The sequence below is a fragment of the Dermochelys coriacea genome, chromosome 15 (assembly GCF_009764565.3).
Source record: "Dermochelys coriacea isolate rDerCor1 chromosome 15, rDerCor1.pri.v4, whole genome shotgun sequence".
Taxonomy (NCBI): domain Eukaryota; kingdom Metazoa; phylum Chordata; order Testudines; family Dermochelyidae; genus Dermochelys; species Dermochelys coriacea.
This window is the reverse complement of record NC_050082.1, coordinates 27,038,253-27,062,412: the sequence shown is the minus strand read 5'-3', so window position 1 is coordinate 27,062,412 and position 24,160 is coordinate 27,038,253. Positions and strand designations below refer to the sequence as shown.

General features: G+C 47.4%; 1 protein-coding gene across 12 annotated transcripts in view; it reads right to left on the bottom strand.

The window, feature by feature from the left end:
- Positions 1–24,160, bottom strand: part of CUX2 (cut like homeobox 2) — a 228,538-nt gene that overhangs the window by 65,291 nt on the left and 139,087 nt on the right. For 6 of the 12 annotated variants that reach the window (XM_038373856.2, XM_038373863.2, XM_038373866.2 and 3 more), the window contains one exon: positions 21,948–21,995. The exons of 1 other annotated variant lie outside the window; for it this stretch is intronic. In XM_038373856.2, the coding sequence (XP_038229784.1) occupies positions 21,948–21,995 (48 nt within the window). Of the gene's footprint in view, positions 1–21,947; positions 21,996–22,107; positions 22,195–24,160 lie in introns of all 12 variants that reach the window. 5 more of the 12 variants (XM_038373860.2, XM_038373854.2, XM_038373859.2 and 2 more) reach the window with 1 other exon arrangement.

The window sequence follows — 24,160 nt, the reverse complement described above, 5'->3', positions numbered from 1 at the left end:
ATGAGCAATGGCGTAATCATCAGTTACACCAATCACAGATCTGATCATTATCGAATAAAGTCCTAACTTCCAGCCGCAGCACAGTGAGAGCTTTGCAATCTCTCCAATTTAAAGGGGTGAGAGGTTTGGGGTTTTTTTTCCCCTTCTCATTGCTAGAAAAGCTTCCAACCTCCACACAAGAGTGAATTTAAATGGCTTGTCATTCAGAACAAAAGCAAACCACTCATTTGTAATTTAGCAGCCACCTGAGCAAACCCCCTCCACGCTCACAGTCACTAGAGCACAAAGATCATTTTTCTATTGTTAAAATTGCATAAGCCTTGGCTTTTTTTAGCATCTGATACACATACCTACTTTCTCATTCTAGTGCTTCCAGCATCTACGAAATTTGGGGGCTTTCTTTAGCATTTCACAAACAAATTCGGCTTCAGGGGGTGTAAAAGAGAAAACCACAAACACAGTGGCAATAGGCCAGTAACGCAAGCAGAAAACTATCAGAGCTGGGTGTGCCTTTTAACTGGACAAAGTTCCGTTCTCTGCATTACCCAGTTGCGCATCCTCTCTAGAAGCTGGGTTTTAGAAGCCCTGATTTAAGACTCCTCCTTTTTACAGCAGGAGAGGCTACTGCAATGCTTCTGCACTAGAATACAATGTCCTTATGGTGCCGGTCTTACAGCCCTCTTCCAGCTCTAGCCTGTACAATACAATGAACGCAGACTTTGCCTTCCCAAGACTCACCATTCTAGTGCAGTTGTTTTATCAGCCAAGAACCAGAGATCTGGGTTACTGACATTCATTAGCAATTGCTAGCACAACAAAAGGGCACAATGGCTCAAGGTCAACATTTTCAAACTTGGATGCCTACAATTAGCCACCTAAATACATACTAAGGACCCGATGGCATCTACTGAAGTCAGTGGAAAGACTTCCATTAATTTCAGTGGGCACAGGTTGGGTCCTAGCCACTCACTAGAAGTGGCCTGGTTGTCAAAGGCGCTGAGCACGCACAGCTGAAGTGGAAAACAGGCCATCTGTCCTGGTGCCTCAATGAATATAGGTGCCTAAGGTTGGAGCACCCACCTTTCAACCTTATGACCCATGTCAGTGACACGTAACTTTCCATTTCAAACAGGCAGAGGGATCTCACTGGAGAGGAAACAATCATCGGCGTTGACTTTTATTGGAAATGTTATGGTAGCCCAATTTTTACTTTATAAAAGCATCACCTCAGTATCACTGGGGCTTAGATGAGAACTATTGAGTGTTGACTCTACAACTTGTGCAAAAAGCACCATAAACTCGTCCCATGGAGCAATGGATTAGGAAAGAGCAGAAATTGTATAGAATCCTGTTTTCTCCTTGGGTTTTGCGTTTCTCAAGAGGGCCCAGTGGGGATAGACTGGGATTCAGGAGACCTGTATTCTGGTCCCAGTTCTGCCATCGACTCACTGAGCAAATCATTTCATTCCTCCGTGCCTCAATTTCCCCATCTGCAATGTGTAGCTAACTCTGCCTCCCTGCTTATGGAAATCACTGAGATCTATATCAGTCAAAAGTTCAAGGTGCTTCAACATTTTTCCCCCCATTTTTAAAGGGTTTTGGGGTTTCATAAAACCTGTAATATTCAGATGGAAAACAGACACGTGTTCATTCTAGTCAGAACCAAAAAGTATGCAATAGACATTCACACACAATAGAAGGTAATACTTCCAGTACTGAACTTGTTTCTTTTTTCTATGAATGAACAAAATCATTAAGTACACACATGCACCTCTGTGCACACGCATACAAACAAGTGTAGTTAAAGAGTAAAAGGGTAATAGAAGTTTTGGGGTTTTTTAAGAGGAACTCTACCTACCTTTATAGCCCTCTTAACTATGATATTTGAGCAACCTCACAGTTACTAGTGGATTATATCCCCACAGCCTCCCTGTGAAGGAGGGCAGAATCCCTCCCCATTACAGAGACTGGAACCAAGGCCCAGGGTAGATTATACAACCTGGCAAAGGTCACACAGGAAGTCGGTAGCTCAGCCGAGTATTAAAGCCACAGTTCCTGAGTCCTAGGTCACGCCTTATGCACTAGACAATCTGCCTGCCTGGGACAGGAAGGTAAAAGCAAGAGGTAGGGTGGCAAGCAGAATTAAGAGAGTAAATGGAAATGCTCAGGCAAAGATCTCAAATGCTAAATATTACTACAGCAGGCGTTCTGAAGCACTGTACTGCCTTTGTTAAAACACAGTAATAAATAATATTAACACTTAGGGCTTCTTAATGCTTTTCATCTTCAAAGCACTTTAAACTTTCAAATCAATTTATCAATGTATTATCTGAGATTAATCACCTTAGAAATATACAAAAGACTTTGCATCTATATTTTAAATAAACCTTAACCCTTATGGGAAAGGCCAACAGTAAGAAAAGCTAAGCTTTCTACAGGGCTAGAAAGCTTCCGGCAGAAATTAACAGAGAATTCTTTCCTTGCTCCAGGACAGGGCAGGTTCCAACAATCCACAGAATGGATATCACTGGCTTAAATATGATGGGTGAAATGCTGTCATGGGAGTTTTGCTGTTGACTTCAGTGGGGTCGGGATTTCATCTCATAGGTTTTGCGACAGTTTCTATGGAAGCTTGTTACATTTTATAGAACCCTCTTGATTCCAACCCTATTGCAATCATTTCCTGGAGGGCACTGGGAGGTGAAGTTTGTCACAAAGCAATGGAAACCCAAGAGTGGGTCTGTTCACAGGTGAGCAGTTTAATCAGCAACAGGGTGATCATCGTGCCAGTCTGACCCTGACTCCTGAGCCTGTCCCCAGCACTGAAAGAGGGCTGCAGTCCAGCCAAGCTTCCACCGCAGGGAAGCTCCGAGCTAAACAGGACTCATGGGACACAGCTCGCAGTGGAGATAATGTGGTAAGTGAGGTGCCCTTCCACCAATGTTAATGAAGCTGATGAGGGACAGCAGTCTGCATGCAGCTCCTCTGCAGTCCTCAGACTAAATGATGGGATACGGCAATAATGTATCACAGCAGACACCACGTGACTGGCTAAAGAGCCACCCGGAGAGGACACCAATTCAGTCCCATTTTATGGGAAGGGTGCTTTTACAAAGGGTTAAAGCAGGAGCTGAGAGCATCCTGGTGAAACACACCGGAATGATGTGACAGGTACGCTTAGACACGCTACTCCCGTTTTACCATCCGCAATATTTTCAGCCAGGAGTTGGCTCTGCTCTTTCAGGAAATGTCAGCTAAAAAAAATTTAAATGACCTTTTCCAGATAGAGATAATCCACCTAAATATCAGCCAATCACTTGTGTTTTTAAGGAGAGAATAAAATCATTCTGGAGACAGGCCACCTTAAACTACTCTAGAAAATACATTGCTACGAACTGTTAGTTCTGTGGATCAGCAAATTTAATAAATACACTGGAAAAGCCTTCCAGGGATGGTGTTGAGTTTTTCGGCCTTTTTTTTTTTTTAAACAAAACGGCTTTTACAAAACCAGAACTGAATTGTTTTCATGATTGAAAAAAAAAAAAATCTCAGTGAAAGTTTTAGAGTTGAATATTTCCCTGTGGTATCAGACACCCCAGCAAAAGAGGACAGGGCAAATACATCACAATTAGCAAGTGAAACTACCTCCAGCGCCCATCAAACTCAAGGGCAATCTTTCCATTGATTTCACTGCACATTAGATCAGGCCCGTGGCTGAGTGGGGACAATTCTTCTAGTTCCTCAATGCCACAAAATATGAAACACTAACTTCCTGGTTAATTATGAACATTTAGCCCCATTGCTCTGGGGTGGGGTAGAAGTTTGGTCATCTGGGGATAGCTCCTGCTCTCAGTTAAGTCAACAGAAGTTTCCCATTAATTTAAATGGGCGCAAGATCAGGTCCTCTATATATTAGGCTTTGATTTTCAAAACACTCATCATCTTACTCTGCTCCCAATGGAGTCAGTGGTAAATTCCCACTGGGCGCAAAGCTAAGCCAACGCTGAGCGCTTATGAAAACCCTACTCGCAGCAATGTACCAGATGGAAGAAATTCCCTCTCTGGTTTCATCTGTACAGTCCCCCGCCGATTCCATCTGAGAACCCTACCACCTACCTTAGCAAGAGCATAAAGAGCCCATGTGGGCAAGACCACAAGTTGTCAAGTGAGTGCGGACCCACAGAGGCTGTTTAATTGCCTGACACAGCTCTGCCAGGCTGGTCCTGGGGATTAACTACTACATTTGCTGGGAAATGATGTGACAGGCTGGAGGTTGGTATTTTACCTGAGTTCTTTATAAAAAAGTTAAATGTCATGCTGCAACTGAAACAGAGCAGTTTGTGACTAATCAACCAACCCTGACTAATCAGATCACTTCCTTTTTCAGGCTGCCCTTTGAGCAGAGTTTTACATAAAGGGTACTATCCTGTCCAAGACTCCTTTCTTACATGGGTCAATAGCATGGGCTGAGCTGCACTGAAGTCTGAGTTTCCAAGAGGAACTCTTCCACCCACACGAGCGGTACTGACCCATAGAATACAGCTGGCTTTTAAATAAGATTCCCCTTTGAAACCAGCGGGGAGTTCTGCATAAAACCCAGCAGCACAATGTGGCCGGCTGTCCTTCTCCAGGTGAAAGGACAGCAAGAACGTTTGTGTGGATGGGGAGAGAAATACAGTCTAATTCAGCCTTGATATACGCCTGTGCCACTCCATTTAGTTAATCAGTTATGCCCTTCTTATGGCAGGGTGGAAATTGGCCCATCGGATCTAATTTCAAATCACTCTGTTGTGTGAAAAATATATCACAATATAGACACATTCTATACTATGTGAGCAGCTGGGTTCAATTTCCTTCCCCAGCCTGTTTAAAATATTTTAGGTTGTGATACCTAGTCAAGTGATAATTTAGATCCAAGATGTAGGGTTTGTCCTCACACAAGACAGAAGGTTTTTAAAAATTGTGAAAGCAATACAAATATTCACATGCATTTAAAAACAAGAAAGGTGAGTGAAAATAGAAGGGTTTGGGCTTGGATTTACACCAACATTTGCAGTGCATGGTATCTATTGCCCAAACAAGGCTTCAGGGTGCTTGGAGCAGGAAAGGGAGGAGAAACTGACTAGAAACAAAAAGTGAAACTGATCAATCGATCTTCATAGCTTGAGTGGAATGAAGGGCAAAGAGTGAACCAACTGCACAAAAGGGGGAAAGCTACTTAGATTTAACTTTGTGTTAATCGCCCAAGGCAGGGAACATGCTTTTCAAAAGGAGATTGTTTTTAATTCGACACCACCTCTTTAAGACCAGGAAAAAAGGGGGAAGCAACAAGGAAGCACACGCAACCACATCCCAGATCCCATGTGGAATTATTTACAAATGTGTTCTCTGTTCACTAGATGGAATTTACCCCAGGCAGAGGGACCAGCACGAGGCTTAGGTACCACTTAAGCCTTATTGTGAGGGTATAAATGAGAGGTAAGTGGCATCTAGACCTGCTGCCCAGAGGTGAAATCCACCCAAACAGCAAATGCTCCAAAACAAAGATCCAAACTTCACCCAGAAACTTGCAACGCTGTATTCTTCAGAGATCTCCTTCCCGCACCTGAGTCTCAATGTCTGCAAGGAAGCACTGCCCACATGGCTATAATCCTATCTGAACATCGCTGCTAGTTGGATACATTTCACTCAGATGCAAACTCCCAGCTCCTTTGTGTGGCGTTCACGGGTGACCTGTCAGAGTGGCTAGTTTTCCCACCCTCCTGATTGCAATCAGTAATGGGAGAGGAGTTGAAATGCCTGCTGCCAGCCATGAGATCACAGAGATGGCCATTTGCGATGCTAAACCTTCATTAAACTGCTGACTTTCCCTGGCCCCTGCAAAATCCTCCGATGATCCGAGGCATGGCAAGCACTCAGCTATTATATATCGATGTAACATCAATTTCTTTTTTGTTTCCTTCCACAGCGTACCCTGACTCCAGGTGAGAAAATGCAACTGTGCTGGAACAACTCAGATTGATGAATTATATTCATGTGCTGGGTGTTTTTCATGGCTGGTGACTTTCCAGCAAAGCAATTATCACTGTAGAATGCATAATAGCCTAATTAATTACTATTGTCAGACTGGCCTTTATGCCATGATTATACCTTATGAAGCCAACTTTTTAAACATTTGGAAGCAGAAATATTATTATAATTGACTAGCAAAATGGTTAAACTCTCCTATCTCTGTTGAGTCTTCCCAGTATCAAAACTTTGTTAACCACCAATGATATGATTGCCTCAGCGTCTCATCTCAAAAGGAGCAGAATCTGAATTGCACTGGGGTGGTTTTATTATTTTGAACATGCAATCAAATCTAGGATGAGACTTCAGTTATTTCAGTCTAAATAGTCTAAATACTTGTTACAATAAAACAAAGGCGTGTGTGTGTGTTTTAAGACTAGGAACACGGCAATGGAGGTCTCCAAATGTTAAATGCAAATTGTGAAGGAGAGAAAATCATAGTTTGCACTTTTTTTTGTAATGTATAAAGAAGCCCTGTAGAAAGAATAAAGGAAAAAAGACTAGAGGTGGGTGGGGAAGAGAAGAGGACTTGTTGCCTTCTTTTCCCCCTTATAGTTATGAGGAAGGTCAAATCGGGAGTCCCTTGTTATGAGAGTTCTATGCAAAAACAGCTTGTTGTGTATGTAGATCAGAGGTGGGCAAACTATGGCCCGCGGGACCCTCCTGCTCAGCCCGAGCTCCTGGCCGGGGAGACTAGCCCCCAGCCCCTCCCCCACAGCCTCACCTTGCTGCTGGCGCAATGCTCTGGGCAGCGGGGCTGTGAGCTCCTGGGGCAGCGTAGCTGTAGAGCCCAGCCTGACCTGGTGCTCTGGGCTGCACGGTGGCGTCGTCGTCATCGTCGTCATGGCCCGGCTCCAGCCAGGTGGGGTGGCTGTAGCACTGCCAGCCACAGGTGCTCCAGGCAGCGTGGTAAGGGGACACAGAGCAGGAGGGGTTGGGTAAAGGGCAGGGGAGTTCGGGGTGGTGGTCAGAGGGCAGGGGTGTGGATAGGGGTCGGGGTGGGAACAGGGGGTTGGATGGGGGCAAGGGTCCTGGAGGGAGGCAGTCAGGAAGGAGGGGGGAGTTGGATGGGGTGGCAGGGGGTAGGGGTTCCGGGGGCAGTCAGGGGACAGGGAGAAGGGGTGGTTGGATGGGGCAAGGGTCCTGGGGGAGCAGTCAAGAAGGAGGGGGGTTGGATGGGGTGGCAGGGGCAGTCAGGAGACAGGGAGAAGGGGTGGTTGGATGGGGCACGGGTCTGGGGGGGCAGTAAGAAAGGAAGTGGGGGTTGGATGGGGCGGCAGGGGGCAGTCAGGGGCAGGGGTTCCGGGGCAGTCAGGGGACAGGGAGAAGGGGTGGTTGGATGGGGCACGGGTCTGGGGGGGCAGTCAGAAAGGAGGGGGGGTTGGATGGGGTGGCAGGGGACAGGAAGAAGGGGTGGTAGGATGGGGCACAGCTCCGGGGGGGTTGGATGGGGTGGCAGGGGGCAGTCAGGGGACAGGGAGAAGGGGTGGTTGGATGGGACACGGGTCTGGGGGGGCAGTCAGAAAGGAGGGGGGGTTGGATGGGGTGGCAGTCAGGGGACAGGAAGAAGGGGTGGTTGGATGGGGCACGGGTCTGGGGGGGCAGTCAGAAAGGAGGGAGGTTGGATGGGGCGGCAGGGGGCAGTCAGGGACAGGGAGAAAGGGTGGTTGGATGGGGCACGGGTCTGGGGGGGCAGTCAGAAAGGGGGGATTGGATGGGGCAGCAGGGGGCAGTCAAGGGACAGGGAGAAGGGGGGGTAGGATGGGGCAGGGGTCCCGGGGGAGCAGTCAGAAAGGGGGGGGTTGTATGGGGCGGCAGGGGCAGTCAGGGGACAGGGAGAAGGGGTGGTTGGATGGGGCACGGGTCTGGGGGGGCAGTCAGAAAGGAGGGGGGTTTGGATGGGGCGGCGGGGGGCAGTCAGGGACAGGGAGAAGGGGTGGTTGGATGGGGCACGGGTCTGGGGGGGCAGTCAGAAAGGGGGGGTTGGATGGGGCAGCAGGGGGCAGTCAGGGGACAGGGAGAAGGGGTGGTTGGATGGGGCGGCGGGGGGCAGTCAGGGACAGGGAGAAGGGGTGGTTGGATGGGGCAGGAGTCCCGGGGGAGGGACCATCAGGGAACAGGGGGGGTTGGATGGGGGGGCAGGCCACGACCTCCTCCCCTAACCAGCCCTCCATACAATTTCCGAAACCCAATGCAGCCCTCAGGCCAAAAAGTTTGCCCACCCCCGATGTAGACAGTCAATCTGAACAGTGCCATCTACTGGCGCACAAGAGTAGATAACATTGTTCATAAGACTGTAGGTTCAATAAAGTTGTTGTTATGTCCTGCAAAAGCACCCCAAATTGCAGCTCCTAATATTCCCTGATTCTGGTTAGTGGCTCCATGTGATTGCTTCAAACCTTTTTTGCTTTTTTAGTTAGCACATGGATCTTTTCTTCCACCTCTTCATTGCTCCGTTTAAAACCTTGTTTTTGTTAAACTCCCATCTAAGTCAAATACAGAATAATCACTTCAATTCATCAGATTTCCATTTTAAATATGGGATGCCCTAAGCCTACAAAACTTTCCAAGTGTCTTGTGTTCTTCCTTGCAGACCCTGTGGACCAAGGCCTGAAATTCTAACCTAGAAAACATGCAAATACATAAATAAAATTATCCCCTTAGAAAAAAGAAAGCCAAAACTTGTCAGGAGTTCTTTATGTACCATAAAAATGCCCCCCAAAAAGTGCTGCTACATTTCTTGAAGGATATTGAGACAGGAGAGGTGCCCCTCCAATTTTTTATGCTGCTTCCTTTCAGGGACAGGCAGCTCTTACAAAGTACAAGCAGCAAAAGCCAGTGCAGAGTGACCACGGCGGAAGAATTACTGTGAAACTGGCAGCAGGGCGGCGTGATCAGAGGCTGGAGAAAGGATTGTAACAGGGCTGACTGTAGGATGGTAATTTGTTTTCAGCCACAATGAAACTGGTAATGAAATCATTAAGAAAAAAAACCTGCAGAGGCCCATGGCTGGCTGAAATAAAATGATCTCCAGGGGAAATCTATCTGAATGACAGAGCAACGGCCACAGATTCTACAATGGGTGGCTTTTGCCAGCCAGGTGAGCAAATAATAATTTGGATCTTTCATCCATGGATCTCAGAGTGCTCTACAAAGCTGGAGCAGTGTCATCATCCTCCATTACACAGACAGGGAAACTGAGGCCCGGAGCGCTTAAGTGACTTGTCCAAGGTCACACAACGAGGTGAAGAGCAGGGAGAGAACCCAGGTCTCCTAACTCCTGGGTCTTTTGATGACACAGCACCCCCACTGAAACTCAGGTGGCTTGGAGCTGTTCAACATTAAAGCAACTAAACTGCTTTCTAGGAAATACTCCCCAGTCAGATGCTGTGGGGAAAGAAAAGCATGCCCACCGCTGGGTAATACTATGCTATACTGGCCTCAAGTGGTTAAAGTGACATTAAATAAGAAGACAGGATGCAAAGGGGAGTAAATATATACACACCAGAGTTCACAGGAGCACACCGCACAATGTAACCACCTATCTTGCTGCACCGATCCAATACAGCACCTGGACAAAACCCTTCCAAGCTGTAAAACTGGGGTAGGATGAACAGCCTACTGGGTACAGCACAGCTCTGGGACACAGGTGTTTTGGGGTCAATTGCTGGCTCACTCGCAGATTTCCTGTGTGACCTCAAACCAGCCACTTAATCCCCCTGCTTTCAGGTCCCCATGTGTAGATTGGGGACTACATGGGGATTGCATTTCCATCCCTTGTGGGGGGCTATGGAGTTACAATGCAGGGGTGACTGAGAGATGCTCAGATCCAATGGTGATGAGAGCCACACAGGTAACTGTGGCTGAGACGGACACATTGCTAAGTGGCGCAGGTTTCAGCCCAGCTTTGCATAACTTCCTCAGTGGAGGGCTTGCCTGCCACCCACCCAGATCCGGGCTGATTCAGCGCTGGGGCCCATTGGATCCCATGTTCCAGGAGAATGACAATAGCTGAGGAATTCAAGGCAAGAGCAGCCAGCATAGCAATAGGTGCTGTGCAAAGGAAGGCAGCACTCTCGGCTGGGGCTCAGTCAAAGCCATCGGGGACAAGAGTGACTAAGGGGGACAGGAACAGGGGGTTATAATGGCTGGGCTGGGGGGACCTGAGAGTAATCATCCTGGTCTCTAATGGAGAGGAAGAAAATAAAGACAAATACAGGGGAGCAAGAGGAGAGATGACAAAGGGAGACAGGATCAGCTGGAACTTGGAACGGGAGATCCACTCAACAGAGATCCCAGAAGACACCAGCTATTCTGGAAGAAGGTTTCAGAGTAGCAGCCATGTTAGGAGGAGGGCAGGTGCAGCCTGCAAGCAGGGAAGGCCCCTACCCAGCCAGAGAAGCTGCAGCATTGTACGGCCCCAGGGCAGAGAGCTGCAGATAGGAAGTGCTGAAAGCAACAGCAGGTTTCCTAGCCAAGGAAATATTGCTGGAAAACAGACCAGGGAAGGGGATTGGGTGAGTGTGCAGCAAACAGCAAAGCAGTGAGGGACCCCCCAGGGGATGCTACAGCCTCAGCCGCCTGGAGAGGCTGGGACATGAAGGCAGTTTCGGGAAAGGGAGCTGAGCTGGGCTGCAAAGGAGACAGCACTTAGCAAAGCCTGGCTGCTTCCCTGAAGGGACAGTCCTTAAAAGTGGCTCGAGAAAGGGGGAAGGCTTTTCCAGGAGGGAGAGGCACGCGTGGCCGCCTAGGGCTGTGGACGATCCCCAGCCAGGAGGGAGGAGGAGCCACGCTGGCGGAGGACAGACAGAATCCTGTCTAAAGAGGGGCAGAGGGGCGGGAGAAGGAAGCAGGGGAGTTACCCACTGGCTGTGAAAAGGGAGAGGAAGGAAGGCGAGTATCCAGTCTGAACTGGGAGTTCACGTCAAGCCCAGGGTGCTCCAAAGCAGCAGCGCCGGGATGGAGAGCTGCGGCAGGTTTCCAGGAGGAGGGATGCTTTCCCATGGCCAGCCCGCAGTGCTGAGCAAAGGCTGGGGGGCCTTAGTAGGCAGCGTACCAAACTCCATGTGCCTCACCTCTGACCACATCGCCAGAACACTGTATCTGACCCAAAGTCCTTCAAAGTCAGTGGCAGGCTTCCCATTGCCTTCAATGGCCTTTGGATCAGGCCCACAGGCAGGTCCTCAGACAGAGATCAGAGACAATTTTGGTCAAGAGCTGACAACTGTCCGTATCTTCCGTGTTAGCGACTAATGGCCACACATTTTCCCAGTCCTCACACAGGCATCGGACGATCCCACAGGAACTCAGGCACAGCAGAGCTCCTTACCCAACAGCTAGCCCCAGTGGAGCGAAATGAAACTAAATGTTTGGATCAAAGCTAAATCTGGAACATGCCTATTGTCTGAGAGTCCCTATCTTTCCCCCTAGAGTGCTGCAGCCCTGCAAGCCAGCAGCTGGAAAACGGGGTTAAATATTTCTAAATATTTTCCACATACCGCTCAGGCTTTGTAACCCAGTCCATTAAAGCGCTTGTAAATGCTGAGACTCTGAAGACACACTAAGGAGCCGCTGCATTTAACTGTCATTAAATATGTTAGATATTACCCTGGGACATGGGAGTTATTCTTTCCAGCGCTGCTCACACTGGAGTCCATTTCTCTGAAGTCAGAAAGCTTACAACATTTTCATGAGGCCAAAAAGCAATTCACGTCAAAAAAATCAATAATATAAAAATAAAGCAGGAGAATTCTAGTTAAAGGGAATGTCATATAAATATGTTGTTCACGTTTGTGAATCTAAGATTAAAAAAATTAATCAATATAGTTCTTTAGATGATGTTATTTCTAATGAGAAATATACCAAGACGCTGAAAATAACTGCTTTAACGGAGGGGAAAAAAGCATTAATAATTTACTTTATAAAGCATATATGATACTGAATGAAAGAAAATTGCTGCTGGTTCTTAATTTTGTTGTGATACTTCCTGACACGCTCAATGATGCTTTGGCCAAGTTCCTGATATTAAAGTCAAAAGATGTTAATCTCATTCAAATTTTTTCAGAGGAATTCCCCCTCCCATCACATGAATGCCTTGCTGGCTTTGGTCACTTGATGGGTTATTTTCAAACACTATAAATCTCGTCAGGTGTATCTTATTTGTTAGAGTGCCAAAACCAAGAAGCTGGCACATGAGTAATCCTAAGGAGAGGCACTGTATGAGAGATCAGAAAAACCAAACACTCTCTGAGATATTTGGGGCAGCCAATGGTCAGGTCGAACAGCTCAGGGAATACCCCAAAATACAGGTAAACCCCAATTATGCAAAAGTCCCAGGGGAGATCCCAAGCCATCACATAATCAGGATCTTGGACAGTTGTCTAAGTATTTAAGGTATATATGGCCCCCCAATTACTGAAGTTTATTTAATTACTGAAACCTCCTTCCTTAGAGGTTTTTAAGGTCAGGCTTGACAAAGCCCTGGCTGGGATGATTTAACTGGGACTTGGTCCTGCTTTGAGCAGGGGGTTGGACTAGATGACCTTCTGGGGTCCCTTCCAACCCTGATATTCTATGATTCTATGATTCTAAGTATCTGTGGAACTCCTTACCAGAGGACGTTGTGAAGGCCAAGACTATAACAGGATTCAAAAAAGAACTAGATACATTCATGGAGGATAGGTCCATCAATGGCTATTAGCCAGGATGGGTAGGGATGGTGTCCCTAGCCTCTGTTTGCCAGAAGCTGGGAATGGGCAACAGGGCATGGATCACTTGATGAGTCCCTGTTCTGTTCATTCCCTCTGAGGCACCTGCCACTGGCCACTGTTGGAAGACAGGATGCGGGGCTAGATGGAACTTTGGTCTGACCCAGTCGGGCCGTTCTTATGACCCTCACAATCTGAGATGTGTGTATCCTTGCAGCACTCCCGTGAGGAAGGCCAGTGCCTTCCCTATTGTACAGCCAGGGACTTGAGGCACAGAGATCCCAAGGGACATACCGGGAGTCTCTGGTACAGCCAGGAATTTAACCTGGGTCTCCCAAGTTCTAGACGAGCAACCTAACCACTGGTCCTCCACCCTTGATCTCCAAGTTGCAAGCTTCAGCCAGGCAGGGCTTGTGAGCTCAAGCTCAATCCCAAATATCAGACAACGAATAGAGCATCCCACTTGGTCACGCATCCCACGAGTCCTTTGTGTGCGCAGCCCACTCCCACTGAATTCTGGGGGAGAGCACAAGCTGAGCAGACCTCAACATTTCAGCTGAGCGCGTGACTCTAAACGACGAGGCAGATTGTGCCTTTTCTTTAAGACACACATTTGTATCAGATGGGAAAATGTCAGCAAGGATCCATGGTCGGTGTGATCTGATAGATGAAGCGCCCCGTGGCGGATACCCCATGCCATGCTAATGGGACACCTTTCCACGAGTCACACATGACCGCCGCTGACTTCTAAACAAGGCCCGGGTCCTGCACAGCAGCAGCAGCCGGCCCCGGGAATGCCCCTTGAAACTGTTCTAGCCCTGGCTCAATAGGATGGTGGTGGGTTTTTACAGCACCCAGTGACCATTGGTTGGGGCATCTCCTGTTCTTGGTCGCAAAGGAAACTAGAGTGCAACAGTAACCCACTGCCATCAGCGGGTGTCTCGGTGGGCACTATTAGAAAGTCAGGAGAGAAAAGTGCTAAGACTTTGATACCCAGGCCATGTCTGACTCACAGTTCACTGCTGAAGAGAATTTTTCTGGTGACTTGCACGGCCCTGTTTTGCTATTTGCTGGGGAAGCTGCTACTGCCTCATTGAACAAGTCGTTCAGAGAGGAAATGGGGAGGGATCGTAGCGGGTGCCACTAGGAGCCATTCAGAAATCAGCCCAGTAGCATGCTAGGAGAGCCAATTTTTCATCCAATCCTTTGGGAAAACTTATCGGGCCAGATCCTCAACTGGTGTAACTCCACATAGCGCCATGGACCTCGCTGGGACGACCCTCATGCTCAAAGATAAGCAGGTGCTTAAGGGCTTTGTCGGGTTGGAACCAGAAAGCTCAGCACCTTGCAGGAGCGTGTCCCTACATGGCACAGCAGCCAGAGTTAAGGGGGAATTATAGAGAAGCTGTGAGACTCTGGTCTTATTGCAACAGCCGGAGAATCTGGGCTGTCCACTTTGGGCCTAAATCTACAAAATATTGGAAGGGAGGGGGTAACATCACTCCTGTGAGTAATCCTATTGACTTTAATGAGGTTACTCCTGTGCGTTTATGTTTCTGCAGAATCGGACCCACAGCTTGCAAACCCTCTAGGGCAAGTGTTCAGTGTTTACAGAATGCCCAGCAAAATCAAGGCACTATATAAATATTGTAAGAAAAAATTAATATGAAAAATCATAACCTGCAACCATTATTCAACAGCTTTAATGCTGTAAGCCTCGCTGGAGCACTGTCGCAGCCAGGAATGCCAACTGGCAAGTAATGCATTTACTGAGAACGTTCACGCTTTGTCCTGACACTCATAAATTATGACGACACATTTTCAAAGGTCAGGAAATGCAGACTGCAGCACACAATAAAATGCACACGGGCCCTAATCCTGCAGTTAGAGTCATACATGGACATGCCTGCGAGCAGGGGCTTAACTCTTTTCCGAGTTGGGGCTATAAAGTCTAGAGAATGATTATTTGGAGGCAATTTGGGATTACACCTCTTATCTACCTAAGACTCTTATCTGGCCCCCAGCACAGAGCTATCTGAGCACCTCACAGTCTTTACTGTATTTATCCTCAACAGCATCACATGATGTATTCTGCTTCTGGGGAACCGAGATGCAGAGGGGCTAAGTGACTTGAACAAGGTCATGCAGGAAGGCTGTGGCAGAACTGTGAATTAAACCTGATTTTCCCAAATTCCAGGGTGATACCCTAACCACTATAGGACTGTTCTTACAGTAAATTAAAGGCTGTTTTTATAGCAGAGTAAGGGGAGGAAATGTCAATATTATTTTGCTCTTTTCACCAATGTAAACTTTTTTTGTTTTGTTTTTAACTGACAGTTTGGTTTTGATTTAATTCTATTTTTTTAGTGCATTTACTGACAGTTGGCAACTGGAAACCATCTTGTATTGACGCCTAATCTGCAATGAAAGGCTTCAGAGTGAAATGAACGAGGCTGTGAGGAGCAGATTGATTTTAGATGGTCAGTGAGACAGGGTCACGGCCAAAGCTTTATTCCTTTCCAATTTTCTAAAAGCCTGTAAGGGCAGGGGTGAGAATGGAGAAAGCAGACTCTGACCGGTGGAAAAGAAGAAGAGGGGAGGAAGAGAAGAGTGTATGGATGGTGTTGCAACTAAAGATGCTTTTGAGAGCTTGCTTATATGGGCTTTTTGCACAATACAAGGGTTGGAGAGAAATCACTCATTGGAATACATTTATCATCTTTCCATGACCTGCCCCCTGTTTATTCCCAGCCCTCTGTGTCCCTACCTCCCCCCGCAGATCTCTTTATGCTGCGGGACAATGCTGAATGTTAGGTGCAAGTTACATGCACCGCGGAAGCCACCATGTTTCTTCTGCCAGCAATGGCAAACCTGCCACTGATACCAGGACCAGAGCCATCAAGGGCCCAGCTTCCTCTTACTCTGGAACAAACTGGGAGCAACTCCAGAAAAGCCAAGGCTGATGGGAGAGGAGAACTGTTCCCCTCAGCCCAGGGGGGGAAACGGTTGGAGATAGGCCCATGCAGCAGAATTTGGACCCGGATTTCGAACCCTGAAAAACCTAGGGATGATCCACACGGGTGATGTTTAGGCCCTGAGCCAGGTGAGGCCGTCACGGTAGGAATTGGTGGCTACCCTACAGGTCTCATCTTAGTCCAAGCTTCCAGTCCTAACGCCTTCAGCAGCACCAGGCTCTGATGGACGGGACGTGGTAAGCCCTACCCGTGTGTAGAAGTCAAGCTGTATAAGCAGAACTCCCAGCAAAGAGGGACCTTGACTGTTGACTGTATGGGAGGCAGAAGGCTGGATATGTAACCCGGGGGTTGGCCCTCTCCCCCTAGACATGCTGCCATCCAGCCTTGCCTGAGTCACTCCCAAAGGAGAGCGTGGCCCGGCCAGTCACTGCTTCACAGGCCCACCACTGATGCCCTTTCCTGCTTTGGGGCACCAGCGCCCAGGGGAAAGCCTCAGCCCCCCCATCTCAAAACCACACTCAATCACCTCCCCATGGAGAAAACACTTGGGGCTCCCAAACCATCATCACTTGGTGGCCAGGAACAGGGCTTCATCCCTGCCATGGATGAATAAGCAGAGGGAAATTACAGCCCCCAAATGCAGATGGCCCCCAAGGAACAAACTCCCGCTAACTCTCTGTGTGCTGGATGGAATCCACAGGGAGCCTCTCCCTGTTAGATTCATGAACTAGAATAATTCCAGACCAGGGCAGGTGAGCATAGGCACTGCCACAGGGGATCCAACCAGCTCAGGATCTTGTCTCTGGCAGCAGTCAGAACCAGCTCCTCCAGGAGCAATTGTCCCTCATGGACAATTATTGGAAGAAGTGTCCGATAGAGAACCTTTGTCTCTAATCACCATAGGTTGGCTTGTACCCTCATGGGGGAAGAGTTTAAATCCCTTCCACACTGCACAGGATAAAAAAAAAAAATGTGTTAGACATTCTCATTACCCAGGGAAATGCCTGTTGTTTTTTGGATGCCATATGCTCTTGGTCTCAGTGCTATCTTGTGGCAGAGAATTCCACAGGCCAATTCTGTAGTATGTAAAATAGTATTTTCTTTTGCCAGTTTTAAATATCGTTCCTAAAATGGCCATTTATCCTATTATATAGGAATGCCAGACATAACTTTTCACGATCATTGGTGAGTCTGTCTCTCTCTACCACAGCCCTTGGCTCTAACTCGTCTCTGAACTAGATGGTCTCTATCTTTTGTTTCTCTCTCCGTATACAGAAGCCTTTCCAGGCCTGGGTCCTCTCCCACCTCTGCTGCATCTTTTCTGAGATAAGGTGAGAGAGAAGGAGCTTCTGGATCTTCTAACTTCAGAAAGTCAGCACACCACCAGAAAAAGCTTTGGGCTGTAAAAGGTCCTTTATATACCAGTAAGTTACTGTCCAGTAAGTGACTTGAATCTCACTAGCACTATTATAGAAAAACTGCTATGCTTTAAAGACAACATTATGAGTCAGGAGATAAAAAGACAAAGCCAAGGAAATTCTGAGCTAAAATTTTCACGGGCCTTTCATTATATCTATTGGTTATACTGACAACTGTGAATCAGATTCAAAGCCGTTCGGAGAGCCATTACAACAACTCTAAAGAGGAAAGGTGGCATGCAGGGGTAATGCACAACTTGTCAATCTGGGCTCATTCTGGGATGTGCGCGCATTATTTGGGGTTGTGGATAAGGCTTTAAAAACAGAATGTTGGCTGCCAAAGAAATAGGAGACATCTCAGGATTGATCCCAATTGGTGCTAAGTATCTTCAGCTCCCACTCAAGCCACTGGGACTTGTGGGTGCTCAGCAACTCTCAGGATCAGGCCTCTGGCTTGTGCATTCATATCAGACAGCACCAAAAAGCAAATGGAGCCACTGGGTGAGGTCAAGAGAGTGCACAGAACGTCACAGGAAGTGTTGCCTGTTGGGTTTGGGTCCCGTGGATATTATTAAACTAGTTTCTAACACACATTTAATTTCCCCCATCTGGTTCCACCCAGGAAGCAGAGGAGAGCACCCTCGGTGCCAGAGCACGGTGGAGGCAGATAATGCCTTTGTAAGACATGATGGCTCAGTGTGCTGGGCATGGGAAAGGTAAAGCTGGCATTCCCCCAGCACTGCCTGGCCAGTGTGCCGGTAGGTGGGCCGTGGTCATGCCTACTTAGACACACCTGCATTGTCTCCCCCTCCAGTGCACCTGTGCAGAGCAACTGTAACCTGCCCCTTATAATTCACTTCATACCCCCTTCACCCGGACTCATCTTGCTGTCCTTACTCAGGCAAACCTCCCACTGACTGGTACATGTGCAGACACGGGCATTAGATCCATAGAGCACAAATACAGGCTCTCTCTCCCTTTTGTATGGTTTGTCATTCCATACAGAATTTATGTCTCTGACATTGGTTAATTACTTGCCACGTTTCCATCAATTTAATTCAAAGCCTGCGCCCTTCCCTCCCTTAATGAAATTGAACAGCATGTCCATACGTTCCCTAGTTACTGCTGTGGCCGGCACTCAGAAACAGCACCCAAATATGCACATAAAACACGTTGGCATTAAACAGGCCCATCTGATACCCCAGGGCACATTCCACACTTTACACTTGATTCTTTGCAGGAACATTTCTTGCAGGAAAAAATGAAGTTTTTTTTCCAGCTGTTCTCATTTCTGCATTAGTCGGCTCCGCTGGGCACAGATTCATGGCGCTGCGAGTTTGCCACAAAAAGCTCACCGAGACTCAAAAGTGACTCTGTTACAAAAGTCCTTCCCTTATCAGCCTTTTGCACTTTTCTCCTGTGGTCAGATTTTGCACATGAGAAAATTACAGGTTTTACCTTGCTGCCGAACATTTAGACCCTCCTCTGCTGTCCTTCCTCACCACAGTCAAGGGGTGTTTTACCCAAGAGAGGTGGGCTGGAGACACTGCTTCTTCTTACCTACCCATCAGGGAGCAAGTGGTCAGTCATTCCCAGCATCAGTTCACTGGCTTGGTGGCGTCCACGTGACAGATACTTTCTGTCCCCAAGGATGTGAGAGCTGAATTCAGCCCCCAGTTACACCACTGACTTCAATGGGGTTGTCTGGGATTCACAGAGGAGAATCCGGTCTTGGGTATTTGACATTCCAGCCATAGCTGCTCCAGTTCCACAGCCTTTTAGAAGTGTCCATTTCGCATCAACCAAAGGGGACTCACTTCAGCAAAACCTATTTATATTGGCCGCAAAATGCGACAGCCACTTTACAGATACAGAGCAAGACAGGAGGACTGGCTCTGGTGAGCTATGCCCGCAAACATACAAACAGGGGATTCAGAAACAGGATGATACATGTTTTCTTTAACCTTCACCCTTTTGATCCTTAGCCCTTAACTTTACTTTCTGTGTTAAACCTGATGCATTATACAGCTTTAATTATTGCTAAATTGCCTTTTTATTTGAAATAAAATATCCACTCAGACGCGCCGAGCAAGTGAAGTAGCCCTTTCCATGGCACAGGGACGCTCCAGCGTACAGACAGATTGGAAAGTTTCACCTCTGCTTTAGCATAACAAAACTTTTAATTTAGATGTTTTCATCTATCTATTGGAGAAAAAAAATAAGTTTAAAATAATGACTGTAATAAATGAAGGTAATTAATTGTAGTTTGTTCCTTTACTGTCTAGTCAGCTTAATTTTACCTTTTCATCTAATAATGAGAAAATAATTTTTGTGCTCTGAGGGTTAATGATATGTAACTGCAAGAGCTGCTAATTGCATGTTGCAAACTATTCATCAAAATCCCCATCTGCGCTACTTGATTATGTTTGCTAAATTATTGCTTTGAATTATCTTTCATAAAGCAACTTTTGTAATTAGCAGGGCTTTCGGTTTGCTTTTTTCTCTGTGCAAGGAGATTCAAAAATGTTGTCCATTTCAAGCTGTTGCCATTAAGCTACTGTCATGGACAGCTTTTTGTTATTCCGTATCAGGGAAATAAACCAGCCTTTATCTAAATCAGGATGGAAAACAAAAGCTGTTTTTATTCTCAGTGGGTACGATTTAGTCCCTTCTCCCACAACTCCCCCTTCCCACTAAGAAACTGCAAATAAAGAATACAGGCACCTAAATGTATACAAGCTGCTTATGGTGACTGCAAAAACACAGGTTGTTACTTCAAAATGATCTTTTTCTTTCCATTTAAAAAAAAAAACAGGAGTGAAGTGTCTACATTCATCATGGGGGCTCATTGGCTACTCCCTATGACATATGATGTAGCTCTGTATTCTCCCTTCTAAATATTCATGTTTAGTGAAATCTAAATCATAGTAAAAACACCCCCAGCACCAGCCATTCTGGCTATGAGTGGTTTGGTGGAGTGGGGCATCACTGGAATGGCCCAGAGGCGGGCCTCTGCCTTCTCCTGCCTACTGGAGTGGGGGTTCTGAACATGCAGAAGCAGCTGGGATCTGTGGAGATGGAATCAGGGCCACTGCATCCATGATTACACAGATCCAGTGGTCAGACCCTAGAGAATGGGAGGGGAGGATTTCTTGCAAAAAGAACTGCTGTGTAAAGCCCGAGTTCTCTCGATTTCAGGATTTCACCCAAGCTAATAAGCAAACGGGACAGATCGCCTGCTGTTATAAATCAGCACAGTTGTGTGGAAGTCCATGGAGCTATCCTGATTTACGCTGAAGAAGGATGCTGCTCTCCACTTAACACACCTTTCGCCTTAAATGCGTATTCCTTATAGGGGCTGAGGATGGGCCAAACGCTGTAGCCTTTACTCAGTCAAAACTCCCAGTGACCTCAGCAAGGGTTTTGATGCATGAAGGATTTTGCTCCTATGTTTGCAAAGATCAGAGTTAACCGAACTGAGACGGGATGGAAAATTAGCAAATGTCACCTGTACAGCCACTTCGATTCTGAACCTGATTTGCACGGGGCGAGTGAGGGCAGAATACAGCCCCCCCAAAGAGATGGAAATCAGCTCCTCCCTCAATTACTTGCCAAAAGCAGAGTTAAGGGTCTGGAGTTTTATCAGCTGCTGTTGGAGAAAGGCCCAATCTTGCATCCGCTGTATTCAGTGGAAAAACTCCTATTGATTTCAGTGGGAGCAGGACTGGGCCCAACACCCCTAAAGCCGGACAGACATCTTCCTAATCATCATTCAGAGGCAACTCCTCAAAATCCCCTGCAAAAACCTTCCTGAAAGAAACTGAGTCAGTAAGGGGGATTCTAAAGAAAACGTGGAGTCAGGTGGCCAGACTCTGATCTGAGTTACACTGCCGTAAATCCAGAGCCACTCCTATTTAGGGGCAGGCTGGTCTCCCAAAGCACATAGCTTATCATCTCCTAGCGGATCTAATGAAAACTATTGGGAAAAACTCAGTATTTAAAAGACTGAAAATGTATTCCTATTGTTATCGCTCTCTTTTGTGTATTTATGCATAGTGCATTGGAATGAATCAATACTGGATTGCCCTATAAATAAATGAGCATATCAGTAAACTGAGGAATAAAATGAAGTGATGAGAAATATGGAAATCAGCCGCATTTGTGTAAATCCAGTTATTGTTTACTTTCATATTTTCTTATGCAGTTACAGTGTTCCAAAGAGACAGATTTAAAGTAATGTAATGCTCAGCAGATGACAGATTCTAATGTGCTGCTGGTGGCGAGCGCTGAGTGCCTACATCTCTCGAGGGGTTTCAGTCTACGCACATTAGAAGAACACAGAAAGCAGCCCCCAGAAGAGCAATCATTAAAAAAAAAAAAAAAAAAAGTTCTGAAGTGCGATATTTCTCCCACACTGCCCTCCCCTTTGGAAGAATTTAAATCTCTCCACATCAGACTAGTACCTGAGCTGGGAAAGTTCATTTGCACATGTAAAATACCGAAGACCTCTTGTGAGATGAGTAGGTGGGGGGACACAGTACAAACTAGGAGCAATCAGTACCGGCAGGGGGTCAATGAAGGGATGAATTTGGCCTTCGTGAGCTCAGAGGAAGCATGAGAGAGCTGTAAGTGAGGAGCATGCTGTGCAGTGATTGTGCAGTTTGGTCTTGGTGTCTGTCTGCTTTTTTTTTTTGATCCCCTGGGTCCATCTCAGTCTAATCTGGCTAGTCGCAAACACCCTCACGACAGAGTACCTCTTGCGAGTGACGGCTTCTTACCTCTGCTTGGAAGCTCTTTAAGACAGGAGCCACCATCTCTCTGATTTCCTGAAAGAGAGATCAGAGAGTTCACCAGAAGCAGATATCGTATGAGTTCTGCAGTGGTATTTGTACATATTTACAGATCCACACACACTGAACTATGGACACGAGTAACTACCTGTCTCTTCTCTGAAGCTTTAGAGCTGAGGCCCTGGCTGGACTTAATCTTCTCAACGGATACTCTTGACCTACCGTAATCTAAAATCTGACAAAAGGTGAAAAGGTTTTTAATCCGTAGCACATCTATATTAGCTGAGTCTTTGCAAGAGGCCAGTGGAACAGAACGCATCTTTCTCCCCTCCCCCACTTTCTCTTTACAGGGGGTAGTCAAACCCCTCCCTCCCGTCCTCTGCCTACCAGACACATTGGTCCTTTGCAGCATCAGTTTCCAATGAATGTGGTGCCCCCGAGCAGCTGTGAATGGGTCCCCCACCCTGCAAGAGCAACATTCTTAGGGCCACGCTCAGCAGCAGCCACATTCGTGATCCTGGAGTAGAAGGAAATAGAAGCTGCCTATGTGTATCTGAGAGGAGTTTGTAAAGACACTGAACTTTGTCAGTCAGAACTCTTCAGTGTTGATACTGCTCTACATCAGCTGCTCTTCTGCGTACGTACGTGTGTTTACAAGGACACATCACTGTCTCAGGATCCCTGTTTCAGCCTAGGCATGGCCAAGCTATGGAAGGGGAGGGCAATGCCTGTAAAGGCTACTTCAGCCCTGAGGCTGTGGTGATGGCCAGATAGCCGTGCCACAGAGGGTCCTTCCCACACACAGCTACCTAGCAGCAGATGTGGTTTGGCCCTTTCTATGTCGTGAGGAATACAATTCATGGGAGCACAGCAGATTGGAAGCACATAGTTCAGCTTAAACTGAAACACTGCTGCCAGATTAATGACAGCATTTGGCAAGCAACCATTCTAACAACCAGGTGAGCACGGGCACCTCGTGCAGCGACCCACCCAACAGGAGCTGGCGAGTCTCGGGCCAGTTCTGACTGATCTGAATTACAGAGGGGTTGAGCACTGAAGTCAGTGGGAACAGCGCCTCTGAAAATCTGGTCACAGATCATCACAGCAGGTACCTTACCGAGGGTGGCAGATGGGAAGCCAAGGACTGAATGGGATACGGGGACTAAGGGACGTCTACAACCTGAGGTAACTTTGCTCTACCTAGCTCGGTACCGGAGTAGCAGAGACACGTATTTACAAGCTTCACGACAGGCTGGACAAGTCGCCTGGAATGCTAGGTCATTACTGATGTCTGTGCTGCCACAGCTTCATTGCAGGAGTACCAAGCTAGCTGGAGAAACACTAGCTCACGTATGTTGACATGAGCCTCTATCACTCCTTGGGACTGCAGGGCGGCCCCCTTTTGCCCCTCACGTTGGTTCCCTCACTTAAGGTGGAAGGCACTTTCGATGATGTGTAATGCTGCTACGTGGGGTTTTGCAGGTGAGGGGACACCCTTATCCAACACTTTCCATCAGCTCTACGCTAACTGTATCCATTTCCTTTGAACAGCAGACACATCGGTGGCTATTTCTCAAGTGCAGATGTGGGGAGATGGTCATAGGGCTTGGCGGAAATACGCCTGTCACCTCTGGGGGCCTGGGTTCAAATCCTGGCACACGCCCCAAATGTTAATGCATTTGGTGACCTCCAGTGAGGGCTCATTGTGAAGTACTGCAGGAAGGCAGACCCTGCCAAGGGAGGCCCACACTGGATAATGGGGGGCATGGAGCCAAGACCAAGCAAGGGAAGAGCTGGGAAGTCTGGGGCTTATAAAGCTGATTCAAAGAGCATGTGGGCATCTTACAGCCAGGATTGAATCCATGAAGGCAGACTCCCCTCTGAGGTGCCCATTTCTATCCAAGCTCAGAGAGGGCCTTGAAAGCTCACTCCAGGGGTTTCTTCCAATGGACAATCCACCACTGCAGAGCCGAGCCGGATCCACAGCTCTCACACCCATGTAAATCCAGAGTCACTCCATTGACCTTAATGGAATTCCTCCCGTTCACATGGATGTGAAAGCAGAATCTGTATTATTCCCCAGAGCGAGGGTATACACCTGTGGTAGGCTTTCTGCTCAGGGAGACAAGATTAACTCTCTCCGGGCCAGCTATCAACTAGAGCGTGCACACTCAGAATGGAGACGCATCAACATTTCTAAG